This window comes from Mauremys mutica, chromosome 2 (genome assembly GCF_020497125.1).
Source record: "Mauremys mutica isolate MM-2020 ecotype Southern chromosome 2, ASM2049712v1, whole genome shotgun sequence".
NCBI classification, from domain to species: domain Eukaryota; kingdom Metazoa; phylum Chordata; order Testudines; family Geoemydidae; genus Mauremys; species Mauremys mutica.
In genome coordinates, this window is record NC_059073.1 from 250415576 (window position 1) to 250427823 (window position 12248).

Sequence of the window (12248 nt, forward strand, 5' to 3'; positions counted from 1 at the left end):
ATAGTACTTGTATGAGGTGAATTGAAAAATACTATTTCCTTTATCATTTTTACAGTGCAAATAGTTGTAATAAAAAATAATATAAAGTGAGCACTAAATACCTTTAAAAATCAGTCCCTAGCTGACCACTGGGGGATGCCTCAGCCTATAGCTGACTGCCTGAGACAGAATTTTTAGAAGTTTTATGCCATGGGTGTATAGGAGGCAAACAGAAGGTTCTTTTGCCTCCACCATAGATTCTGCAACTTCTCTGCTCAGCAGATTTATTTCACACAGTGGACATTTTGGTTAGGATAAGCTGTCTTCCCTGTGTGGCTGATTAAAATACCTCCCAGTATGAGGAAACCGCTTCTTTTTTAATAGATAAGATTGTGAAGATTCAGCCTGCAATGCCTGTATAGTGGCAGGGTAATCAAATCATAGCACTGTAGGGCAGAAAGGGAGCTCGACAGGTCACCCAGGCCAGCCTGCTGTGCTGAGGCTGGACCAAGTATCCCCTCATCATTCCTGGTAGGTGTTGGTCCAGGCTGTTCTTAAAAACCTCCAGAGACAAAGATTCTACAACCCCCTTGGAAGCCTATTCTGGAGCTTACCTACCTTTAGAGTTAAAAAGTTTTTCTTATATCTAACCTAATCTCCCTTGCTGCAAATTAAGCCCATTTCTTTTTGCCCTACCTTCAATGGACATGGAGAACTGATCAGTCCTCTTTGTAACAACCCTTTAACATATTTGAAGACTTAAGTCTCCCTCCAGTCTTCTTTCTTGAGACTTAAACATACCCAATTTTTTTTTAATCTTGCTTCATAGGTCAGTTTTTCTATCATTTTTGTATCACTTATCTGGACTGTATCCAATTTGTCCACATCTTTCTTGAAGTATGGCACCTGTTTTTGGACACAATACTCCAGCTGAGGCACTAAGTCTTCTCCTCACAGGTTTCAGTCTCTCTCACTGAGATTCTGGAGGTGGTAGGAGCACTTGTGTGACCCTCTGTGCTCTAGGCCCATGACCTTTTAAGCTGGCAAAGGCCACCGGGGAAAAACCTGGCCTAATATTAGAGGAGACTGCCCTTCCCAAAAGTGTTGACAAAGTGCTAGCGTTCTATCTACATACAGCCATCATGTAAGTTTCTTTTGGGTGTGGATCTTCGCGCTGTCACCTGCAGATTCGATTACTGCAATGTCCTCCAGATGGGGCTACATCTTAATTGCATCTGGAAACTAAAGTTGGTGCAGAATTTAGCTATCGGTTCAGTAAATGGATTATCATGCTACAAGCACAGTGCTCCATGATCTGCACTGGGTGCTTATTCATTTCTGGGTGGATTTTAAGATGATATTATTGAGCTATTAAACACCCCTCCCTTCCCTCTTCCCCCCCCCCCCCCCAAAGAAAAAAATGTAGGCCCTATGCACAGAATAGATGTGTGTCATTCTGGTGGTCAAGTCCCTCAACTTTAGAATTTACTCCCCCACCGGGAACACTCCCAATCGGTTGACCTTAAGGGCACGCTGCAAACCTTACCTGTTTTCCCTGGCATTTGGAGTGGGGGAGAGTGGAGGTTACACTTTGTCTGGCTGTTGCTAGTTAACCATTAGTGGCACTAAGGGAAGTGTGAGTATTTTACATTACAAGGGTACATACCCTTGAAGGGAATTTTTTTAGTTGACTTCAGCTTTTCCTCACAGAGTTAAAACACGTCTCTGGAGCAGGAGTCTTGTTTTTGTCTGTGCTTGTCTCAGGTGGTCCTGTGCAATACCTCAACACTGACTGGGATTGTTGGAGTGCTACCTTAATATAAATAACAAGCATAAAGGACCTGCAATCTCTGAACCGTGTAGTGTTTTCCCACCATGATCTAAGCAGATTGTAAAGTGCTTGAGTGGGGTAAAAATGTTAGTATGAATTTATTAAGTGTGTTTTCTGTTCAAAGGACTAAATATAAAAAAAGTCAATACTTCACGTTCTAAGGTCTAAGATGCTGGTGAAGGCTCTTAAATATTTATATACAAAATAAGGTTTACTGATGGTCAGTTGTTAATCTTGATGTTTAAATCCCTTCTATTTCTTTAGTAATTGTTTGGAATTTAATTATGTTAAACTTATATGATTCAAACTGTTAGTTTTTCAGAAGTCCATTTTTTACTACTTCCCTTTTCATTCTTATGAACTACCATCAATAAGTAGCGTACCAAAACTCAGCAGAGAATTTAAAACCACCTCAAGGGCCCGCTTGCCTAGTCAGGGCTGTCTCTGTTTCTGCACCAAGGGATGCTGCTCTGCTCAGCAGGTTTTTGCAGGGAAGGTGACAGAGCGGCAAAAACCAAAGAATGGTAGTTCTTGAATAGGTCTCCTTCTCTTATGCAGTTTTACAGAAACTCTTATAACCGCACCCATTTGTAAAATTCAGCTCAGTACACTCAATGCTCTTTCATTAAAAACCTGAACAAACGTGTGCAGAGCATAGCCACATTAATGAACACCGGTTTTAGTCTTTAAAGTCAATGGCAGGGAACAAAAATACACTACCTTAGTTCTACAATATGCTGTGTGGGTAATGATGGCTCTTTAAAATCCTGCACACAGTGCTAGTCCTCTTTTGTAAAAGACAGTGGCAAGATCAGAAGACTACAGGCCCAGCCAACTGAAAGAAATCACTAACTCATGGCAGGAGAGAGGAAAATACAAAACATGCAGTTTCTCATACTCAAGCAACGGTGACAAAATAAGTGGCTTTAATTGGAGCAAGGGAGGGAAATAAAAGCATCAAATAAGAAAACTTTCTTTCAGAAGTCAGATAATTTAAAAAAATAACCACCACCATAATCCATGTGGCCAACCAAATATTTTATAAAAAAAATCTAATTTCTTGTAATAGATGTACAGATGGAGGCTGGGAATACAACTAATATACTTTTAAAGGGTACTCAAACAAAGATTATAAATTGTTGGTGACAGTTTCCTTGATGGAGATTGCAGGAGTGGGTCCGACATGAGTCCAGATATAGCCTTTTTCTGGCCTAGTAGGAACTGTGGGGAAGGGAGATGATCGAGATTTGAAATATTCTGAAGGTGCATGACAAACAAACTCTAAGTATTCCATTTTCCTTGGAAGATCTTCTTCTGGTCCTAAAAAACAATGTAACATTTTTACTCCTGAGGGCATTCTGTGCCAAAAAATTAAAAATTCTGCACACCATATTTTAAAATTCTGCAAGTTTTGTCAATAAATAAATGCAGAGGCTCCAGCATGGCAGTGGGAAGCACAGGCCACTGGCTGTACAAAGGTGGGAGATCACCCTGCAGCTTCTCCATCCCCAGGACATGGACTCAGGGGTGAGGCTGAACCTGACCCAGGACAAGGCCTGGCCCTGCCCCAGAAACACCCTGGGGCCCTTCCTCTCTGTGCCAGGCACACCAGGTGTGCAATAGGCAGGCTCAACCAGGCAGGATCCAAGTGTAGAGGGGCTCGGTGTGGGGGGATCCAGGTGTGGGGTTAGAGGATTCTGTGTGGGACAATCTGGGTGCAGGCAGCTCGGTGGGGGGGGAAGGGTGTCGAGGTGTGGGGGAATCTGAATGCACAGAGATTCACTGGAGGGGGATGTTCCAGGTGCAATGGGATTCTGCAGAGGCTTCCAGGTGAAAGTGGGAGCGGCTCAGTGGAGGGGTCTGGGTATGGAGGTCTCCACAGGGGAGTCTGGGTGCTTGGGGAGTGGAACATGGTGGGATGGGGGTCTGGGTGCAGCTAGTTGGGGGTCAGTGGCATGGGGGTCTGAATGTGGGGGCTCAGGGTGGTGCAGGGGGTGGGGGTTTGAGTGCAGGAAGCTCAGTGGGGGGTAGTCTGGGTGCAGGGGTGGGGGTCTGGAGGCAGAGGCTGAGGTTCATTGGGGTGGGGTTCAGGTATGGCGGGTTGGGGGGTTCTGGCTGTATGGGGTGAGGCTTGGAAAGGGTGTCTGGGTATCAGAGGTCCAGATGCACAGGATTGGATGGATGGGGGAGCAGTTCCCTGTACAGTGAACCCTCTCCCCGCAGCTGAGGAGCGATGGAGGCAGGAACCAGGGGAGGATGCTGATCTTCCTGCAGCTGGGGGCGGTTTCTGGGGGTGGGTCTGACACATCCCCAGCCACTCCTTGCAGGGGAAGAGGAAGTCCCATCCTCTCCTGCCTCCAGCCCAGCCAGGACTAGCAGCTGATCCTGGCTCACGGTAGGAGCCACTGGCTGAGGTGACCCCAGCCCTGCAGTGATTTACCTCTCCACCAGCTGCAAGAAACAATGTACCTGTGCAGCTAGGGAATGGTGCATCACTGCTCTTGCAGCTTCCTTTTGCTTCCCTGTCAGAAAGTCATTTTTCTGCTGGGAAGCAAAGAAATCTGTGGGGGACATGAATTATGCACACACAGTAGCACAAAATTCCCCCAGGAGTACACTTTTAAGCTTTACACATTATGTATAGAATGAACAGAATATGGAACAGCCAGCAATATCTGAGAACACTACTATTTCAATCAAACCCTGCCAATATTGTAAAAGCCTTTTTAAATTTGTTCCATTCTGTGTTCGAGTGTTGACACATTCTTCCAGTAGTTATGAGTAGAGCTGAAAAAATATATGTAATGAATTTAGCTGCCCTCTGTGCTTGAACTGCATGTCCAGCTCATTGTTCCTCAAATATATTCATATTTGATGTAACAGAAACTGTTCTGGAATTATGTCACACAGGCCCCCTTCCCCCACAATCCCTCTATACACCCAAAGTGAGTTTCACAGAATTTGGGTCATTTGTAAATCAAGGGGAGAATCTGGGCCTGTATAGTAAGTTGCCTACTTTATCAGCCAGGACTAATATTTCTAGGGCTAGTTTATGATAATTAAGTCCACAAGCCCACAACAATTATGCCTGTGATTATTTTTATGCATGTAAGTAATCCCATTCAACTCAAATGGTACTACTCACACACATAGTTATTCCTGTGCCTTGTGTTCACAGGATCCATGCCGAAAAACTATATGAATGATGGTCAGGGAGTACAACAAAGTATTCTATAAACTACACCACAAACAGGCATAGTCTATACAAAGGGGTTTTTGTACCAGTGTAGCCATGTTATGTAGTACAAGTTATAATAGGAAATCTTGGCGCTTACCTATGATATAGGATGCAGGGTCAAAACAGTCTTTGGGACTGGCTACAGTAGGAATGAGCCATGTTAAAGCTGCACTCTTTTCACAGTATTGGTCCTGAATAAACCCCCTAATCTGAGCATAGTATGTTTTTCCATCCTGCTCATCAACCACTGAAACAACATCTCCAATTTGATAGTACACTCCCTGGAAAAGATACAGATAATTACTTTTTAAAAAACCTGATTTTACTAGCAACTGCCTGGAACTTTCCTCAGCTCTCTTTAGGGATGCTTTAAATACCAGATTTCCCTCCCTTACACCATTTAATTGCAGGCACAACGCTTAGACCTCATCTCCAGTCCAGGTAAACTACACCCTTCTCCAGGCGCTCCAACAATTCAGCCATTCAAACCAAGGGAAAGGGGTGCTGTAAAATGGGATTGTTCTTCACCCATAGTATGGTCTGTGCAATATCACCTAATCTCTAGTGGCCTGAGTGCCTATCCTGCAGAAGTGGACAGTCACTGCCTCACTAATACAAGTACAGTTCTTCAGGGCACCACAACAGCTAGTCTACATGCTGTCCCCAACAGCTAGAGCCAGAAGTTGTGGATCACTGACCAAGGTCTTCCATACACATGGCAGCACAAAGAGTAACCAGCCAGCAAACAGGTTTTTGGTAGTGTCAACAGGTCTTTGAGATAACTGATAACTTATTTAATACTGGTTTTGATTTTTCCCTTTGGGGAAAAAAAATAAAAATAAAAATAAAGAACACCCTCACTTTTTAAAAAAATACTATATATGATTGAGTGCTGTCCCAGCTATGGACACTGCTACAAATAGAATACCTCAGACATCCTATTAAAGAAGCAAACATGAGAACATCATTTATTTTCATAGAAGTGCTAGATACACCAGTATTTTGACAACAGAACTTCCTCAGAACATTCGTTCCCTTTTAAGTTTGGCTTATTCTTTCCTTGACTTGTCAAATATATACTGTCCCCTTGTTTGAAACTTCTAGAGCGTTCCCACTGGCTGCAACAACACTTCTTGAAGTCAGAACTACACAAAGACAACCTCCTATATCTGTGATATGCCCTCTACTTAAAATAGGACCCACCACAGTAAATCTGAACTACTGCTGAAAGTAAATGTCAATTTTGCTTGGTTCCCTACGCTAGAAAAGTGAAAGCTGACACTTTTCATAAATTCACCAGTGTGTTTTTGAAATTTTTTTTCCCCAATTAAAAAGCTGGTTCTCTTTATAAGAATTACACAATTTAATGCTTAACCTCTGGAGAGAAAAAAAGATTAAAACTTCTGGAATACATTTTCCATGATTGGGGGCAGCAATATAATGATACAACACACTGATGCTGGGGTTCCCCAAGAATTCAGTTCGTGAAAGGAAGAAAACTTTTTGTAAATAAAGTCCTTTCACTATCTATCTGCAATAACTTTTGAAAGTCTTAGAGGAAGAACATCTTTTTCTCTATATAAACCATACATACCTTATGAAAGATGGATTCTGCTGTAATTATAGTGGATACAGACTCAGGAGCCTTTATGGGCTAAATAAACAACAACATAAAAACAGTTAGAAGTTATAAGGGTAGAAAAATTCATGAAGAAAATGTCATTGTTTTCCAGAGAAATAGGAAAGAAAATTCTAGCAAATCTACGATACTAAAGCAGAATCTTCACATAAAAAAGAAAGAACAAGATATAATTTCTCTAAATATTTCCATTTTTATAATAAAAATTAAAAATGACACCACTAACTTTCATTATCTCAAAAATGAGGTTTTAAAGAGAAAGGCTGGTTATAAACTTGTATGATCAGTCTCACTGTTAAACATGGAAGTGGGGGAGAGGAGAAGAAAGCACAAGATCCTTGAGAACTCAGTTCAAACCAGGAGGCAGAATGACCCCTTACACAGAGACATGTGAGCAGGTTTGTTTACGCTGCTCAGAGCTAGGGACAAACCAAACCTGCGTACCTGAGACTGCAACCATATCGTATCCTGACTAAAGACTGATTGCATGAATGAAGTTGCAAAAGAAACTACAAGGTCAAATGCACATGTCATCAGACATCAGAGTGGATTAAATTTAAATCAAAGCAATTTTTAATAATGATTTAAATTAGCAAGCAGGAAACTTTTGTTTAAATAACTGATTTAAATGGTTTTGTATTTGTACCTTTTAAGTTATTTTCCTAAAGAAAGATTGATTCTTGCTTGGCAACCATCAAATATGTTGATTTGCAACTAAATACAGGTTGTACACTAAATTTTGAGCTTTTTTACTAACCAGGAATATATATTTATTATATAGATTAACTTATATTAATTTTAATATTTTATTGTGTTAGAAAATGGTGAATAATGCATGATAGATGATTTTTTTTTAACTTGCAACTGGTGTCAAGCTCTTTTGGGATGGAAATTCAAATTAAATTACAAATGCACAAAAATGGTATTTTTTTAATTAAATAAAATTACCTTAAATGTATTGGATTCATAAGAAAAAAAGTTTATAAAAACTTAAATAAAAATCAATTGTAAATACATAACATGGAAAATATTATCTGTAGTTAGTGAATTTAACTGATGTGTTTGTGGTCATGTGTTCTCCAAGACTTTAGAACTAGATCTCATCATCTTGCAGTTTTTGTTCATAGACTGGAAGAGGAAAAGCAGCCTTCCTGCTTTTTCAACTTCTAATTGGTTTCTTAACTTTGCATGACTTCGTACTGGACGGAACTAGTTGAATAAACTGAATTAAAGAAAATATTCTCTCTGCAACTTTAGAAGAGGCTACTGCTGCCAAAAGCTAGTTTAGCACTTCAGCAAATTCTGGTTCCAGATGCTTAGCCAGTTTTCCACCAGTTCAATTATATGACTTTATTTAAAACTTAGCAACAAATATATATTAATATTATTTATTTAAAATTATTTTAATTATAATAAGTTAATGCATTATCACAGGTTGTCACTTTCGATTTTGATTTTAAATTACAGGTTTATTTTCAAAAAATAAATGTGTATTTAACTGAAATTATTTAAAAAAAAAAAGGCAAATTGGGTTTTTAAGTCATTGATTTTTATCCACCCTGGCAAAAATGAAGGGACTGAGCCAGAACTTGGGACCGTAAGCTGGACTCAGTTTGGGTTTAAATTTGATTTTCTGCAGAAAAGGAGTAATTCTTTGGAGAAACGACAAATATGTCTGCAGATTTGGATTACCTTGACATGTCGGGACACTTCTTTGAGAAGCCTGCAACACCAAAGCTGTCTGTCAAAAGGAGTGGCAGGACACACTACTTGAGGCTAATCTACACTAGAAGCACTACAGTTGGGTAGCTGCACTAATGCAGCTGTAGCGTGTCTGGTGGAGGCTCTATGCAGATGGGAGAGAGTTCTCCTCTGGGCATAATAAATCCACCTCAGTAAAAGAGGCGGCAACTGTGCGGGCAGGGGCAGCTCTCCCGCTGCCACAGCCCTTAGGTTCTTGTAATTTACGTGGCTCAGGGGGGCGGCTTATTCACACCCCCCGAGTGCCATAAGTGGTAGCGTAGGCCAAGCCTGCCACAGTGTAAGTACAATAAGTATAAGACAGTAGCCACCATCTCCTTACGTTTTTTAACTTGAAGATGTGTCTTCTCCCTTTGCCTTTAGTGGAAACTTTCTTTTCCGCAGCCGGGGCAGATTTGTACTTTGTGTTCCGCAGCCGAGCTGACCGCCTGTGGATCTCCTGCTTGCTCTGCCAGGCGGACAATGAAACGAGAAAGCGGGGGAGGAGAGGTCATGCTGCGGATGCCGCGGGGATATGACGCTACACGGGCCCACAGTTCACGGGCCCACTCAATAAATGGGCTCGCCACAAAATCGGGTTAGGCCCGACAGCGGCTCCCACGATTCCCCTGCAGCTACGCCCCCGTGTGAGTTACCGAGTCAGGCCCGGCTACGGGCTCCGCTCTTTGCCCGCCGCGGCGGTGCCACGCCCCGTGTAAGCCCCCAGGGAGTCCCCGCCCCGGGACCCCGGCCCCTGGGTGCAGCACAGCGGGCGCCCGGCAGCCTGACCTGCTTGCCGCCGCCCCCGTTGCTGTGCTGGGCGGCGGCCGAGGTGGTGGCGAAGGGGCCGGGCCCGGGCGGCCCGGCGCGGCCCGTGCAGTTGTTGCAGAGGATCTCGCCCTGGCCGCCCTTCTTCCACATGGAGGAGGAGGTGCTGCGGCACACGCTGCACGTGGGCTTCAGCCCCAGCGGCATCCTCGGCGCCGGCCCGGGCCGCGGCCCCGCGCAGCCACAGCGAGCCCGGCCGCCGGGACTGGGCCGCCGCGTTCCTCCGCCGGCGGCTGCGGCTGCTGCTGGGAGCGGCCGGGGCGCGGGAGGAGCGGAGCGAGCCCTCTGGCGGCTGCGGCGCCGGCTGCATGAACTGCGGCGCAGGTACCCGCCTCCCGCGGCGCGGCCCGGCCCCCTTCCCCCGAGCCCAGCTCCGCCCAGCCCGGCCCGGCCCGGCCCCTAGCTCCCTTGGTAACACCCCGCTTTTCAGTGTGCTCGGTAAGACCTCAAGCAGCTCACAGTCTATACACAGGAGCCAGGATCCACAGGAAGACCCCGAGGGGGGATTAACTTGGAGCTGTCTGGGAGAGGGGGTTGTTATTTGGCCATCACCTGTCATGGCCCTTGGCTTCAGGGCTTTGTTGCAATGCACGAGCGATCAGAGCCTGATCTGAAAGGTGCTAAGCACCCTGAGATCCCACTGGTCTCAGTGGGAGGAGAAGGCACCTCAGCTCCGCACAAAGGAAGTTCTAACAGAGAGATGACCCAAGGGCGGCGGATTCAAAACCTGCGTCCCAGCCCCTTGCTGTTCAGAGCTGTGACTTGAGGCTGAAAGGTGCTGCCAGCTGCCTTCTGTGAGGTTGAGCGCATGCTGGCCAATGGCTCTTAGCCCATCAGTCCCCATGACAGCTCCCTCTGCTTCTGCAGGGGTAATGGCAATGTTTGGAAGTACAGAGCTTTTCTCTTCCATGAAGATTAACAGATCTGTAAGGTCAAGGGTCACTGATGAACATTTGCGAGCAACACTGAGATAGGTTTGATATCCTGAGACAAAACCAAATATTAATGCTCTGGTTGATGCAAAATCTGCCAGCTAAGTGGCCAAAAATGAAATGACTGTCAAAATTAGCACTGACTTTTCACATTACAGTTTTTAAAAAGTTAATACATTGACTTTTAATAGCATACTGTATTACACTTCATTTTTTACTATACTTTTGTATCATATGAAAAGGTTTCAGCGATGTGGCCCTCGGGCCAATGTACTAGTCCTCATGCGGTCCTCGTGGTGATTTGAGTTTGAGATCCCTGCTGTACATAATGGGAAAAAATTGAGCAGTCACGTTTTCACAGCTTCAAATAAACCTACAGTAACCAATTATTTTTCTGACATTTACTTTTAAACAGTCATGGCCCACAAAAAGGAGAAAAGCTCTTTATCTAGCTCTGTGTAAATGCTCTCTACCAAGTAAATAATTTCTTGAGATAAAGCAATCAGATGTGATGAAAATTGATCAGTAGTTTGGTATAAGGTGGTTCCTTATTCCTGTTAGTGACTCAATCTTTTTTGTTCTTTAATACAAAGAAAGTCTGTGATCTTTAGCAGGGGAAAAATAAAAGTAAGTTAATAATAGGCCTTAATTTGACAGCGTTAATAGTTGTGTTTAGTGATCTGGTCTTCACTGTGGTAAACATGAACAATTTATCTATAAGAAGCATTGTGCAGCCTTTTCGTTAAGTGTATGTACAAATGGTCTTGGTAATACAAAGTTAAAGGCTGGTGGTTTTTTCCCCCTGGAGTCACTGATTCAAGTGTTTAAAGTATTCTGCTCATGAATATAATGCCACCAACAGTTTTTGTTTCAATTACTGTGAAGGAGCAGAAGGGATTTTAATGTCTGAAGCGGGAGAGAAATGAATCAGCAAATTATCCTGGAGATGGAAGACAGACACCGTACAGCAAGAGCAAACCTCAGAGCAGGGAGGCCAATGCTGGAGTGAGGGTTATCTAGCAGGTTCTTCGCCTTATGTTCTGATTTGCCTCCCCCAGTCTATCAGCAGCAGCCAGGTGGAGAAAGGTTTTTCGTCACATGTAAGTACCTGAAATTCCACCTGGAAGGACAATCTCTCAGAATTCAGGAGTGCTGTAGAATTGCCCATCCAATTCTTGGAAAAGACTGCAGAGGTAGGAGGGTGAAATCCAATCTGGGCTTTGTGCTGTGGGTAGCTGATCTCTCTCTTGTAAGAGAGAGCAAGGAAGGAACTGATCAAGACTAGCAGAAGGTCCCTAAAAGTGTGTGTGTGTGGGTCCACTGGCACCCGAACTGTGAGTCGGTCCCCATGCTGCCCCTGCATCCATGCCAACCCTTCTGCCTGAGGTCCCCAGCCCCTGATCGCTCCTGTCTGCTGGTAAAAAGTGGGAGGACCCTGGCCCCTTGCTCCTCCCCCCTCCCTTTTTTTTTCTGGCTTCCCTGGAACTGATCCAAAGGACAGTTAGCTTGTAAAACTTTTCTTTTTTTAAATAGAGACCTCCCTCTTGGGGAAACCAGTGATGTCTCCAAATGTGTCTCCTACACAGCAACCCTGTATTGGAATCTCACAGGTATCCAATAAACAGTGTGTGGTGCAGCATATTTACATGTGCATAATAACAAATATTGATGGGAGTTCCTGTGTCTTTCTACATAAGAATGGCCATAGTGGGTCACACTAATGGTTATCTAGTCCAGTATCCTGTCTTCTGATAGTGGCCAATGCCGGGTGCTTCAGAGGAAATGAACAGAACAGGTAACCATCAAGTGATCCATCCCCTGTTGCCCATTCCCAGCTTCTGGCAAAGAGAGGCTGGGACACTTCAGAGCATGGTTTTGCATCCCTGCCCATCCTAGCTAGGGTGACCAGATGTCCCGATTTTATAGGGACAGTCCCGATTTTTGGGTCTTTTTCTTATATAGGCTCCTATTACCCCCCACCCCCTGTCCCGATTTTTCACACTTGCTGTCTGGTCACCCTAATCCTAGCGAATAGCTAATGATGGACCTATCCTCCATGAA

The 12248-nt window shown here is 44.1% G+C and overlaps 1 protein-coding gene across 1 annotated transcript; it reads right to left on the minus strand.

Annotated features, from left to right (window-relative positions):
- Positions 1 to 2714: 2714 nt before the first annotated feature.
- On the minus strand, positions 2715 to 9512 carry GATAD1 (GATA zinc finger domain containing 1). The gene is made up of 5 exons (XM_045007769.1): positions 9217 to 9512; positions 8771 to 8896; positions 6643 to 6702; positions 5146 to 5329; positions 2715 to 3130 (listed from the first exon to the last, which is right to left on the minus strand). Exons 1-5 carry the CDS (start codon positions 9400 to 9402, stop codon positions 2940 to 2942), a joined length of 747 nt encoding a protein of 248 aa, XP_044863704.1. The 5' UTR covers positions 9403 to 9512; the 3' UTR covers positions 2715 to 2939.
- Positions 9513 to 12248: the final 2736 nt, after the last annotated feature.